At 33.5% G+C, this 15,251-nt stretch overlaps 1 protein-coding gene and 1 non-coding gene across 2 annotated transcripts; one reads left to right on the forward strand and one right to left on the reverse strand.

Moving 5' to 3' along the window:
• Nucleotides 1-680: 680 nt before the first annotated feature.
• On the reverse strand, nucleotides 681-774 carry LOC132287572 (small nucleolar RNA R24). Its single transcript, XR_009473072.1, has one exon. It is a non-coding gene; the product is annotated as a small nucleolar RNA R24 (small nucleolar RNA).
• Nucleotides 775-5,214: 4,440 nt separating this feature from the next.
• On the forward strand, nucleotides 5,215-12,230 carry LOC132283214 (ferrochelatase-2, chloroplastic-like). Its single transcript, XM_059785141.1, has 9 exons — nucleotides 5,215-5,561; nucleotides 7,191-7,533; nucleotides 7,648-7,791; nucleotides 8,054-8,155; nucleotides 9,027-9,130; nucleotides 9,239-9,365; nucleotides 9,504-9,656; nucleotides 9,818-9,918; nucleotides 11,602-12,230. The coding sequence occupies exons 1-9, from the start codon at nucleotides 5,479-5,481 to the stop codon at nucleotides 11,915-11,917; spliced, it is 1,473 nt and encodes a 490-aa protein (XP_059641124.1). The 5' UTR covers nucleotides 5,215-5,478; the 3' UTR covers nucleotides 11,918-12,230.
• Nucleotides 12,231-15,251: the final 3,021 nt, after the last annotated feature.

Raw genomic sequence — 15,251 nt, forward strand, 5'->3', positions numbered from 1 at the left:
CTAGTGACCAAACATTAGATATAATCAACAACAATCAAAGTTCAGAAGTCGACTGGAGGAAATTAAACAGATTGCAGTGCAATGATAAACTATTTAGTTCCCTCCAATTCTACTCAATTAATTAATTTTAATTTCGGAGAATTAATAAATTGGATAGTTCACTATGCACTGCCACTGTATTTAGTTCAAATCCCATTCTAACCACCACTTGAGGCTTCTCTTAGACATTCTTAATGAGAATCACATTCCTCTCATTCGATTCTATTTTTACAAAACTAGCTTTATTTACTCTGTTTTGTTTGTCAGTTCCATTGATAGACTGGTTTAGAATACTGTTTCAGACTTTAAACTTCAATATAGTATTTAGATTCACATATGTTGAAATAAACTCAGTTAGAACCCTCTTTTTCCTTTAATTCACCCTTAATTTGTGTTTTTTATTAGCAGGTGAAGGTTTCACTTCCTGATTTTATTTTCATTCAATTAAATAAAATTGAGATGAACAAAGTAATTTGTTTGTTTTATTCTGAATCAAAAAACAGAAAATTCATTAAATCATGACTTGTCCAAAACATAAAGTTAGTAAACTCCTTTGTTAAAGTTTCAATAGTATAAGCATTTTACATATACATGAAGCATTTTAATTGTTTAGCAAAATAAAACCCAAAAACGTAGAAAAGAATGCTCAGAAGCCAAGCGTAACAAGAGTATTTCATTGAAGATCCACCACAAAGATGGATTCTTCTTACATGTTAGCTTCCTCATCACTGCATCTCATTGGGCAACATACCAATTTTGTTTATTTCATAATTTATTAAATAAGATATATATAATAAAGAACAAAAATATATAGCTACTGCAAATTTGGGGGAAGATGTTGAAACAAAACCACCACCTCCAATCGTGATAAGTAGCATTCTTTAGGCACCATGCAAAAGATGCTTTGTTCTTCAATCATGAAACAAAACACCCGTGTCTGACTGAATGCCATTTCACAAATTGCAGCTTCATGTGATAAGCCCAATTTATAATACATATGTATGTGTGTGCGTATGTATATGTATATATATATATATATATATATATATATGAATATAACCAGAGTATTGTGTCATGAAACAACAGTGAGTTCCATGGATCTTCTTCCGGTGGATTCATCTTGGCTCCAAGCGGCAGTCAGGTCACCATGAGTTTGGCACCTGCTGTTGACTCAGTTATAGAGCCTTCTTTTATCTAATCAATTACCCTTTATAAATATAAATATTCTATTAAAATAATAATATAAAATTAACATATTATATTATAATGGAGAACAAACGCTAAAAATTATTATCATATAGATCCGACGAAGAACAACTCTAACAGAAGAGCATTCAACAACACATGAGAGAGATCAGATCTTTAACATCATAACAACTATATTAACACCTTCATATATCAATTAAACACAATATCTCCAGCACAACTTATGAAGCACACCCAAACCCAAACCCAAACCCAAACCCAAATATTTATTCCAAACAAGCCCTAATAACTTTTAGGGCTGAATTGGAACAAACTTGTATTCCACCATTAAAATCATTCACATATGCTAATGAACCCAAGCGAATACCATATGACTGAAATAGAGCTATATATAACATGTATTATATATATTTATATACACACACACAGATTTATAAATACCTAATAGAACAGATAGATACAAGAAATCCTCTGATCACCAGTAAGCTCGCAGAAAAGAGGCACAATGCTAATGGTACATAGCGCTGAGCTACCGATGGCTAAATGGCTTATTTATATCGCTCCTTGAAAACCCTAATCGGTGGACGTGAGTGTATTTACCAAAGAGTCCCAAAGCCTTGCCAAATATGACGAGGACCGGGATGCCAATCAGAAACTATCGAGTGCGTGTGAGTTTTTTTTTTTTTTTTTTTTTTTTCAAAGATTATAAAAATAAAAACAATTCTCAATTTGAGACCAATCTGTGTTTAAATTAAGTAAATGTAAAATTCCAAAAAATAATAAACAAACTTTTCATAATATTAATTCTCTAAAGAATTAATTCTCTAAAGAATTAATATTACAACAAATTAATATTTGAAGAAAATATAATTGAAAAAAAATGAAAATTTCATAATGATCGGTGAACTTAGCTAGACAACTTTAATTTATTTTAAAAAATGACATGCCATGTGTTTTTCCAATCGAATACAAGCGAGAGTTGGACACCTAACCCAAACAAGCCGAATCTAACTCAAATTTTTTACATTATAAAATTGAGTTAGGGTTTTACTTTTAGAGGCTGATCTTATTTTGAATGATAGTTAAGTAAGAATTTCTCCAAACTAAGTGGGCAAAAATTCAGAATTTTTTTAAGTTTTTAATGTGACATGTTAGTTGAATTAATTAACGTTAAAGTTGCACGTTTTATTATTAGGTTATATTATTGGTTTAGAACATGCATGTACTAATTTTTATATAGATCTTATTTGTGTTAAATGGTTGGATTAATTATATTGCAATTTGTAATTTTTTTTTAATTTTGTTAAATAGACTTTTTTTTTTGGAAGGAAGGGGTGATATCGCTTGGTCAATTAGTCCTTAAGTAATTTGCAAATTAATATGACAAGAGTCTACTCATCTCTAATACAAGGTTATATGGACCTAATTCCAATTAAGATGCAGACAGTTTAGTTTTGTGACAACAAAAATCAAACTAATTATATTGATTTTATAAATATTGAAATCAAACCAAATCGTTAGAAGTAGTAAAACTGAATCAAAATAAACTGCAGTGATGAGTTTGATTTGTTGTACTTTTATGATTTTGGACTTTCATATACATATGATGTGTAAAATGAAAATCAAATATCTTATGTATCAAAGTCTATTATTAAGTTATACGTAGTATTAACTACCAATTTAAATTTAATAAGTCTCAATATATTTAAGGGCAAAGTCTAAAAATCATAAAAGTACAACAAAAAACTATTTTTAATTTCGCCCATGTAAAAATTTCCCTTGACTATTACAACAAATAAAAATATATTTTATTTCAACAAATAAAACTTCCCTGGACTATTTTAGACTTTGCCCTTAAATATATTTTATTTCAACAAATAAAACTTCCCTTGACTATTTTTATTTCAAAAAACCACCCCTCAATTATTAAAGGAGGTAACAGATATAGACTTTGCCCTTAAATATATTTTAAAAGTCTAAACTTCCCTCGACTATTTTAGACTTTGCCCGCAAAAGAATACTTTTGCGCTTTTTCACTAAACTTTTCTTGACTATTTTTATTTCAAAAAAAAACCCCCTCAATTATTAAAGAAGGTAACAGATTTATAAAGGACGTTAACTAAGGATGCAAAATGACTACAGTATCCGTTAGGCAAAATTTGTGAATTGCCATCATTCGCTTTGCAAAAATTCAACGGAGAGGCTAGAATTCACAATAATGAATTGATTTTTCTCCTATATAGGACCCAAGGAAAAATAATAATAATAATCACTTAGTCTAAAGCAACTTTTCAATTTTTCCATGAGTTATTTTTTTGTTGTTCCTTCATTTCATCATCAGGCAAGTGGTAGTACTTATCCTTTTGCGGATAAATATCTATTTACTCATCAGTGGTTGTCTTCGGGAGAGAGATATAATACTCTTTTTTTTTCTTTTTTTTTTTTCTTTTTTTTTTTTTTTTTATGTTTATACTGATTTCATCATGAGACAAGTAGCAGCATTTATTCTTTTGCAGATGAATATCTATTTACTCATCATTGGCTGTCTTCGGGAGATAGATATAATACTCTTTTTTATTTTATGTTTATACTGATATTTAAATTAATTTTTGAGTCCCAAATCTGGTATTGTAGACTGATATTTGAAGTTGCTTTGTGATAAACGTCTTTCAATCATACATTATTGTACAAACCAAACCAATGTGAGCAAATCACACCCATGTAACTATTTTTAATATCGTATTCAATATGAATCTATAGAAGCTTGTTAAATGCATTGTATTAGAATTGTAGTTTTGTTCTATTTAATTGCTTCAAACACCACCAATTGGTCTTCCTGGTAATGGGTTTTGATTTTTGTGTACTAAGTTGTGTGTGTGTGTGTGTTTTTTTTTTCATGAACTAATTAGCTGTGTTGGGTGTCTGTGAATTGTTGCAAAGGCATGGAGACTATCAACTTGCAACTTAACTGTCAGAAACTGTTAGTATTAGATCAAACATTTTATTATGATGGGTTTTCCTTTTCTTTACCAACAACCATTTTAATTTTATTTGTTTGAAAGTACAAAAAATTTCTATTGTGGTTTTTATGGTGATGGACTTCTGGTATTTTTATGTTATTTTGTGTATTTATTTATCCTGACAGCAACATAAATTTTATTTATTTATTTTTCAGAAGATGACAGCAATGGAAAATTTAATGGGAATATTACATATATAGCAGATATAAGGGATACTTTAGTCATTTTGTATCCTTAGTTAACGTCCTTACGAGTCTGTTATACCCCTCTAATAGTTGAAGGAATTTTTTAGAATTAAAATAGTCAGGAGGGTTTATAGAGGGAATTTTTTGGACTTTGCCCATATATTTAATATATATGTTTTGGCACTTTTAAATTTCAAATCAGAAACGAACGGTAAACTTAATATTCCTTTCGGTAAAGACTTAACTCCATCCACTCTGTTTCAAAATTTGAACAACTAAAAAAATTCAAGCTTTGGAAACTAAATGTGTGTCAATGGATTGAATTCTAAATCGAATTGGATAACGATGAAAATTTAATTAGATTAAGATTATATAATAATATATATTTATTATTTTAGATTAAGTACAGAAAACAATTATAAAGTACGTTTATATTGCATATCACATTTCTTACATGTAAAAAATACTTTAAAATTTTAATTTGGTACAAATAGGTAGATCATAAATTGACTAAATTACGGCCCATTTTATAAAATATATATAAAAATAAATAATTTTATAAAATGACAAAAATAGTGTATTGAATGATATACTTGGTGTAGCACTTTTACCCTATTTAAAACAGTGTACAAAAAAATTTCTATAATATTTTTACATTATACAAAAATAAACTCTCTTATATAAATTAGTACTGTAATTACACTTCCTCCACCAACCTTTTGATTTGGTCACCCTTTTTGTTGCGTCGTATTAAAGGAACACAGCGTATTTGCAGCTACACTTTGAGCACGTAGTAGAGAGAGAAAAGCTTTGAACAAGAAGATAGAGAGAGGGAGCAGGTCACATTTAACGACTATTTGACTCATTCCTTCTTAAACCTAACCCGCCCAAACAACTATCTCGAAAAACCTAGAAATTTTGAAGCTTTGATTTCGATTAATACCATCGATCAAAAGTTGTTCAAGGTCCGAGGACCTTGAAATTGATCATTTCTGAAAGTTTTAGAGCATCTCTGAAATTGACACGCTATGGAGGCAACACCGAGATCTGCTGTTCTTCCCCATGTAAATCCTTCCGGTTCAACTCTCCGTTCGAATCGTAAAACTGCCATGTAAGCCTCTGACAAATTACTCTGATACACATGCACATACACAAGTGGGTATAAATATACGCAATTGTGATATTGAGATGATTATTAGTTGATCATGTGTCTTGATTGATAACAAAATAGATTTACATTTTTCCTTGACTATATATATATATATATATATTGTATTCGTAGTTGTTAACTTGTCTGGATTTATTGAATATTTCTCCATTCTCCAAAATCAATAAAACAAAAAAAAAAAACGCCCAATTGTTTATTTATTGGTTGATTTTCAACAACCCTTTTGCATTTAATAGCAAAATTATACAGGTGAAAGAAGGAGGAAAGGTGATATTTTGACATTGATCTTGAATTTTTTAGATAGATTGTGTTATCTTTCTCAAGTGATGTTTGACCCAAAGCCCCAGTGACTCAAAGACCTTCCATTTTGACTCATGACAAAATCAGCCTAGAATTTGGTCTGGTTAGTGTAAGAGGAAACTCTCTGGAAATCAATTGAGGCTGATTATAGTTACAAGATAGTTTCAAAAAAAGTTTGACTTGTAAAGAGAGTGGAGGAAATGAGAAGAAGCGTGGATGAACTTGGGAATTAAACATGTGGAAATTATGTTGTAATAACAAGTATATGAGCAATGCCATTATGAAAAATACATGGCAGAAAGGAAAACGGGCAGTTTGACTGTCCAAGAACCAGAAATAACCACCCTTGAATCAAGTGAGAAGCAAGGTATTCCACATTAGACAATTTGCTTTAAACCCTTCAACACAAGCTCTTTAACTTTAGTTTCAGTTCCAAGCATTTTTACTTCCCTTGAGTTGCATTTCCATTTCCAGTTGTGTAATCTTTCATTTACAGTTATAGTTCAGTTCTAGTACTTTAGTTTGTTCAGTTGGTTTTTGCACTAAGCAAATATTAATTTGTTGCAATGAAGTTGAGATTTGAGAATTTGTGCAATGAATTACTCGTCAGTTTGGTACAGTTTGTTTATTGATCTCTTGTTAGTTTTATTTCGATTTGCAGTTGATTAAGTTATTTTCCAAGAGAAGTCATTTGGCAATACCAACTTGAGGGGAAGGGTCATCCCTACATTCCATAGCATTTTATCATTTTTATGTAGTATTCCTCCGTTAGAAATGTCTGTAAGGGATCAACTGACTGAATTAGTGCAGGAGCAATATGGTTTGGCCTTAAGAAGATTGGCCTACTTTTTTTGCATTGAAACTTCTCTCTCTCTATCTCTCTCTCCCTCTCCCCAATAGGTAAATATCCTCACACACACATGCTCTCATTGGGGCTTGAACCCTCAACCTCCCCTTTGGGAAGTTGGAGGACATACCACACAAGTCAAGAGGACTTTGGTGGTTTGTATAGGAAATCTTACCAAGAATGGGTCAACTGAATTAAGTTTCCTAGGGGATTCATAGTCAATTTATGCAAAAATCAAAACTTAGCTATGAGACTCCACAGTGGAAGGTTCCCAACAATACTTGCCTATTTACATGTATGCATTAATGTACACAAGTATGTGCTTTTTGTATATTGGCATTCATTTAGTTTGTTAGTGTGTTATATGATAATGCTTTTTATTTTATTCTTGAAATTAAGTTTGCCCTTTGTCTTTTTATTGATAGATCATGCCCTCAAAGTAGACGTGTTATGCTTGCCTATGGCTGTTCATCCAAAGGATCACGAGTTTTTGATTCACGTACCTGTCGAGCATCTATGCTTTCATCTTCTGACTCAAGTGATGAAAGGAATAGCAGTCTAGGGGGATCATACGCAGGTGACCCGAAGAAGAGGAACCTAATTGGGCAAACATTTTACTCTACGGGAGTGTGCACATATCCTGGAAGTGGTGTTGCATCTCCTTCACATGCCGCAGAAGAAAAAATAGGAGTGCTGCTTCTGAATCTTGGAGGACCGGATACGCTGCATGACGTTCAACCATTTTTATTCAATTTATTTGCAGACCCAGTATGTTAGTCAACCTATTTATGCCCAAATATTAATGTATAGATAGTAGATACAAAGTGAAGTTGGTTGTATGTTTTTTTTGGTTGCGTTAATGATTATAATGCTTTAAGACAGGATATTATACGTCTCCCCAGGCTGTTCCGATTTCTTCAGCGCCCACTGGCACAACTGATTTCTGTGTTCCGGGCTCCCAAAAGTAAAGAAGGGTATGCTGCCATAGGTGGTGGCTCACCTTTGCGAAAAATAACAGATGAGCAGGTAAAACTTATTTTGACCTGACAAAATGCATGATTTTGTCCATGTTTTGATTTTTTATAGCATTTTTTAATTTTTATAGCATCATCTTGTTCTTGTTCTTAATTGCTAGTTTTGTGTTTTTGTCCTCTCTGTCTTCCCCCTCTACCTCTCCTCTCCTCTCCTCTCATCTCATCATCTCCTCTTCTGTTCTTTGTTAGTGTGCTACTCTTGTTTGTTTGTATGTAGTCTCTCATGACGTTAACAATTGAGCTGTTCGTTGCAGGCAACTGCACTTAAGATGGCATTGGCAGCAAAGGAAATGCCTGTCAATGTCTATGTCGCAATGCGTTACTGGCACCCGTACACTGAGGAAGCTGTTCAACAGGTTAGTCTTTAAAAGATCTCATGATGACTTGTCAAAAAAAAAAAATAGAAGATCCCATGATGATTCCCATTAATGTATTATTCTGTTTTTCGTTTTATGCTAGCAAGTTCCCTATTGTATTGAACCACGTTGTGTGTGTGTGTCCCTTTGTGCCTGCATGTCTATCTTGTTTATGTGTCTGTAGATGACTGCAATGTCAGGTCTTCTGAATACATTCTTATACAAGCCAATCAATATGCTGAAGAAATGAAAACTTTTCCATTGGGTCACTGCTGCCTGATTTAGAATTCTCCAGGGTGATGCTAAAACAAGGAGAATGTGAAAGGACCAAGTGTCCTGATATATATATTAGACTACAACTAGGATGTCTAGTATAAGGTTGCATTTACCTGTTTTAATGTGTTGGTGTAAACGGATGCCTTAAAAAGATGGAATGGAACTTCGGAACGCTTTCTAATACCTATTTACTAATAAATAAAAAAATAGATGGCACGGAACAGTATGCTGAGTAAGGCATTTTGTGTGTGTGTGTGTGGGGTGGGGGGGGGGGGGGGGGGGGGGGTGTTAGTCCTGACGTTTATATGTACCTCTTCCTATCTGTAAACACACTGCTTCTGTCTTGTTGCATTTATCTTAAACTAACGGCGTCAAGTAGTTTCTTAGGCATTCCATTTGAAGAACTCAAATCCATTTTGCTTGCTGATTTGTCTGCTTCATTGCCCCTAATCCTTTTTGTTCCATCGGTTGAGTGGAGTAACCTTTGTTATTGTTTTCTAGTCTGCTCTGATTACCCATTTTTGGCCAAGCATTTCTTGTCATATGTATAAATCAGTTAAATCAACGTGTTTGACATATCCTTATTCTCTGACAGATGAAGAGGGACGGGATTACAAGGCTTGTTGTGCTGCCACTTTATCCTCAATTTTCCATCTCTACAACAGGGTCAAGCATCCGTGTCCTGCAAAGTATATTCAGGTTGAAATCTTGGTTCACTGTGTGAACTCCATAACAGCATGGATAGGGATTTTATTTATTCTACTTTTTCCACCTTGACAAACGTACCTAAATTTGTATTTCTATTAGGGATGATGCATATTTGTCAAGACTGCCCACTTCTATAATACAGTCCTGGTATCAACGCGAAGGTTATATCAAATCAATGGCAGACTTGATTGAGAAGGAGTTACAGATTTTCTCCAAGCCTGAGGAGGTGGGCTTCATAATTTTGGTTGCCTTATTTGGCATGATTCTCTCGATGCACAAGATTTATAAACTTATGTTGTATTGTCCATCATTTGAGATTTGCTGCTTCTGCAAAGCATTACGTAGTGTTTTTATGGTATTCTAGGTCATGATATTCTTCAGTGCCCATGGGGTACCAGTCAGTTATGTTGAGCGAGCGGGAGATCCATATAGAGATCAGATGGAGGAGTGCATTCTCTTGATTATGCAAGAGCTGAAAGCAAGAGGAATCGACAATAGTCATACTCTTGCTTACCAGGTAGTTACACAATCCAAGTCATTATGTTCTAGCTGCTGCTTCAAGCTTTGCTTTTATATCTGTCAAACTATCTATTTTCCATGACACACCCCTAACGAAATCCTATGACATGTCTAATTTTTGTGGTATTAGTGTTTTGATTTTCACTCTGTTTATGTCAGAGTCGAGTTGGGCCTGTACAATGGTTGAAGCCCTATACAGATGAAGTTCTTGTTGAGCTTGGGCAAAAAGGCGTGAAGAGTCTCTTGGCTGTTCCAGTTAGGTATGTTATAAATAGTTAAGTGGCATTTGCTGTTGCTGGAAATATGACATAAGGACCTTTATCTCATAGTCCTCTTGGTGCATGATTATTTGGTTTAAGTCTGCAATAAATAGTTTATTATAGGAGAATCCTCTTCAATAGATTTGTTATTTTGTCTTGGAAAGGTGCATCACCTAAAGTTACAGTTTTATTGCTGTCAACTTTTATAACAATTCTGATACAGTATATGTTTCAGTCCTTATTAGCTGGATCTTAAATCGATTATTGACCATATTGGCACCTTAAGTGAGCAGTTTAACAGTTCTAGATGTATTTAACTACCTTTAGCTATTTCTTACAAGTATTATTATGTAAAACACATTTTTAGGTGCAGTGCTACGTATTATTTTTCTACCATAGTCCAGAATGAATTCCAATACAATATATGTTTCAGTCCTTGTTATCTGGATCTTAAATCAATAATTGACCATGTTGGGACCATAAATGAGCAGTTTAACAGTTCAAATGTATTTAACTACCTTTAACTATTTCTTACGAGTATTATGTAACACACATGTTTAGGTGCAGTGCTACATATTATTTTTCTGCATTTTATGGTATTCCGAGAACATAGTCCAGAATGAATATGTGCCTGGGTGTTGCAGCTTATTTTCAGCTTTATATAATCTCTTGTGAGAAAGATACTCTGTAACTCAGAGTAAGAATATTTAGCCATTTTGCACAATTATTTTAATTATTTTGGGAATATGATTCCAATATGCTGTTCGGATAAGCAACCTCAGACCTCTTCCGCAAGTTAGTTTTCTGTAAGTTGCGACAAAAAGGTGGTATTAGAATAGGCATGGATGAATTGTGGGTTTGATCTTGATTTTCACGACATAATGCTCATGAACTTTCTACCAATAAATTGGATACTGCCATACTGGCTCCTTATTGTTGGATTAAAAAATCGTAATTCGCTGGTATGATTGGTACATATTCTGGAGGGCCCGGAATTGTGTGATTGTTGTTGTTATGCTAACATGCAAGTGGAATTTTCTTGAATGTTATAACATGCTGTGGAAGTATTAGAGGGCTTCACATCATGGTTGTATTTAATTGAGTTGTGTTCTACATCTGTTGAATTGACTTCTCCTATGAGGTATCTCATACATTTGAGATGTCAGATAGGAAGTTTAGATCATGAGAATTTGGGGTTCACATGCTAACAAGTCCCTTTCTGCCTTCACTGCTTATTAGAGATTTTGATGGGATAATTCCGTTAATGAATATCTCGAGTCTGGACTAGTGGTCATGTATGTTTGCGATACTAGAGGAACCCGACAACTTGGTAATGTAAAGAATGAGTTTGAGAAAAGAAGTGAGGAAGTCAAAGGTTGAATGAATAGCAGTGGATGAATGCAACTACTGCTAATTAGCCTAGGTGGTATTTTTTTTCCCTAAATGATGGAACATCAATTGAAGTATTTTCCCTTTTGTTAATGAACTAATTAGTAACATAAGTCCATGAAGGTGACATCTATTTCATCTTCATGTCTTAGTTCATTTGGAGGACTGAGCTTGCTAGATCTTAACCTGATATATGTCATGCATAATTATTGTTTTTCATTTTTTTTCTTAAAACTTTTAGTTAATCTATAATGTGATGGTAACTATGAATTTTTTGTATCCTTGAAATTCCAGCTTTGTAAGCGAGCACATAGAAACTCTTGAAGAGATTGACATGGAGTACAAGGAATTGGCTCTAGAATCTGGCATAGAGAATTGGGGTCGTGTCCCTGCACTGGGTTGCACTTCCTCCTTCATAACCGATCTGGCAGATGCAGTGATCGAAGCCCTTCCTTCAGCGGTTGCCATGTCAACCTCAAGTGATATGTCTGACGAAGTCGATCATGATCCAATGGGTTACTTTATCAAATTGTTTTTTGGTTCAATCTTAGCATTTGTTTTGCTTTTTTCACCCAAAGTGATATTAGCGTTCAAGAATCAACTCTACTAGAGGAATCTGTGAGATGATACCACTGCTGAATGCAGCTATAGTTATGGAGAATAAGAATGAAAGTTGAACATGGTGGCAGAGTTATTTGAAATTTTATAGGCATTTTTAGTAAGTCCATCATTTTCTCCCTTTTTGTTCAAGGGTAAAAATATGATATAAAATACAAGATTTGTGAGATATTATTTTTGTAAGCAGGTAATAGTTTTGATTCGTGCTAATTAATTTCGAATATACATGTTATGTTTGTTATAAAGGCATTGGATTGTACAACATTTGTGCAACAATCTAGATTATACATGTTTGTGTTTATATATATATATATTTTTTAGTGAAATACACTTTTAAGTGTATGAGTTAATTAAATAATTTGACTTGTTGATCCGCAGTATAAAATAAAATTTTAATTTTGGTTTGTACTTTTGAGTACTAATGGTTGAATGATATTGCATCATTGGTAAAACAAAGAATTGTGTATTTTAAATAAATTTCAGCCCTGCAAACTTCAACAATATTTTCTTCTAACTACATTATATCATAATCAAGGGTCTTGTGATCCAATAGTATTTTTTTTATATTCTAAATTGGATGGTGAAGGTTTTAGTTTTCAAAGGAACAAAAGTGAGTGTGAGTGTGTTTTTTTTGTCAATGACAATAAAAACACGGACCTTGTGAGTGGCGCGTGCATATCACGACTTTGATTAATTTTAAATTCCCTTACACTCACATGCATATCAAATTAATTGTGATTTATTTTAAGTTACAAATCCATCTCTTGGTTTGTCTTTGTTAATTCTATTCTTATCACATAATTTTATTTTAAAAATTAAATTAGAATTTTTATAACACAATTGTTTGAGCAGTATTATGGTTTATGATACATCCCTTGCACAATGAATAGGATTGGCCAAGACTGCAATGTGATGAGAGTGAGAAACCACCTCGGGAATTTATAAGACAGTCAGGAAGACCAAGGGAGAATAGGAGGAGTGAGCCTCACATGTTGGAAACAAGAAAATTGTTGAAAATATAATGTTACTAATTTTCAATATTTATAGCGGATCTCGATCATGTAAATAAAATAGTGACAATAATGTTACTATACTAATAATAGTTAAATTAAAAATGAATAAAAACTATGCATGAAAGAACCCGTTAAGAATTTTATTATATCTTCATAAGATAAATTTTGTCTTGTTAGGTGCTAAATGATTCATAATGTTGTTTATCTCCTAAGATACAACGATTTTCTTTCATGAGTAAGTTTAGTAACAACACTTTACAATAATAAAATGTGCAAACCAACTCAGGACTCAGAGAAAATGACATTAGACTCGAACCTGTACCTGCAAATTAAGAAGCCTTCGCCTTCATCTTCCGTCGAAGAACAACAGGTTGATTTTCTTGCCTCTAATGTGTCTAAGTCAGTTCACTTCGTCAATGGACAGCAAATTCTAGACGCCATTGCAATGTAAGTGATGTTTTTGGATTATTATCACATATTTATTGTTTGCTTTTGGCTTGTGACTCTGTGTACGTACTCCTCTGTGTTGTGGAGATGCATTGATTGGTTGGTTGAAGTTTGATTGTGAATTATCAATTGTCTCTTCTTCTTGTTGCTTATTGTCTAGTTCAAATGGAAATCTAATTCTAAGGGACGGATATCGTATAGAGTTGTGCGCGTTGAACACGTGTTAGGTTAGGTTAGGATAGGAGATTCACACTTCTCCACAACGCCTTGACACAATTTTAATGTTGATTTTTACTTTTAAACTTGTCTTGGGCCTTTGATCACACTGCAAATTTACCCTATGACATGCTCTCTTCCTTTTCTACCTTGAGCCACATCTGACCTTTCTTCTCTCCACCCCTTCATCACTCTACGCTCTTTCTCATCACCCCTGCAACGTTATGAAACCGAGGATTGTTGTTGCTCCTCATTCCCTGTTGGAAATAAACTTGATTTTCGAATTTTTGTAGTAATTAGTATTTTCAAGTATTTGGTATCAAAAGAGCAAAGCCAACAAAGTGGTATCAGAGCTAAGTTTCATGATCAAAGCCTAAACAACAATGAAAATAAGAGAAAGTCAGATGGAAGGTCAATCTCTAGTAAATCAATCTGTCGTGCTTGATTTAGGTTCACTGAATTGGGAAGGGGTGAGCCAACTGACGCGCACACAACAAACAAGGACAAGCTTAGAAAGAAAAAGTGTTAGCAATAACAGTGAATAATAGGTGAAGGCTATAACCGAAGGCCTAACGAAATTCATCCTATAAGGTTCAATATTTTGAGAAAAACATGTTTCTCATTGATGATGGTGAAGAAGAGAGAATGTATTTTCTTGGTGAGAAGTGTCTGCTTCACTGGAATAGATGCTTGTCTTTTTAGGCTATGGGCCTGGCTTTACATAACTCTTGTACTGGACCTTTTGGTCTTTGATTTGTCTACTGGGTCTCTTGGGCCTGTCAATGACAAGCTTTTTGGGCCTCTGGCCTTTTACTGTACACACATTTCTTATATATAAAACTGCTTGACCTTCCGGGCCAAAAAATATATAAGTGGATTTGTTAGATTGTCAAGGGTGTGCTGAGGAGATGGGTGATAGTGATGTGCTGTTGGCATAACAGCGGTGGAGAAATGGAGGTGCAACTGTGGGGCATGAGGTGGTGGATTAGGGCCGTTGGAGACGGTTTTGAGAGAGAGAGAGTTCAAAGAATTTTCAGGTGGTGAATAGTGACACCACTGGCGGATCCAGGGTAGGGCTGGGCTGGGCTCCAGCCCACCCCAAATTTATTTTTTATTTTTTATTACTATGGGTATTTTTAGCCCAGCCCAAAAAAAAAATTAATTATTAATATTAACCCACCCAAATAAGCCCAAGTCAACTAAGTCACAATATTAAAATAAAGGTCCAAGCCTAACAAGCCCTATTAAGGATATGTATTAGGATATGAAGTAAAACATATTTTGAGATAAAATTATTGTAGAGGTAGTTCTGAAATTATATATATAGCATAAATTCTTAATGTCAACACTCTCAAATCATCATGAAAAATAAGCAGAGCTCCTGTGTTTATCTAGAAAGTATTCAACAAACAAACAAAAAAATCTATGGTATTATAAACTATGAAAATTTGATAATTTTGATCTCTAGTAGACAAGGAGTATTAGTATAAAAGAAAAGATCTATATCCAATAATTCACAAATCAAAGGTTACTAACTTACTACCGATTTAGATAAAACAAATATAGATGGGTAAGTGTTAGAATTTCAAATTAATTTATAAAATAAAACCACAAACAAAAATTACAACAATTCAATCTTTAAAACCAAAA

The sequence above is a fragment of the Cornus florida genome, unplaced genomic scaffold, assembly GCF_030987335.1.
Source record: "Cornus florida cultivar Cherokee Brave unplaced genomic scaffold, ASM3098733v1 CherokeeBrave_3.0.0_Hap2_Chr11, whole genome shotgun sequence".
NCBI classification, from domain to species: Eukaryota; Viridiplantae; Streptophyta; class Magnoliopsida; order Cornales; family Cornaceae; genus Cornus; species Cornus florida.

What these genes read in the sequence shown, in the direction of transcription:
- LOC132283214 (XM_059785141.1), top strand. Translation starts at nt 5,479, where the DNA reads ATGGAGGCAACACCGAGATCTGCTGTTCTTCCCCATGTAAATCCTTCC. An exon ending in GAAAAATAACAGATGAGCAG is followed by an intron (nt 7,792 to 8,053) that starts GTAAAACTTATT and finishes TGTTCGTTGCAG; the next exon opens with GCAACTGCACTTAAGATGGC. An exon ending in GTCATACTCTTGCTTACCAG is followed by an intron (nt 9,657 to 9,817) that starts GTAGTTACACAA and finishes TGTTTATGTCAG; the next exon opens with AGTCGAGTTGGGCCTGTACA.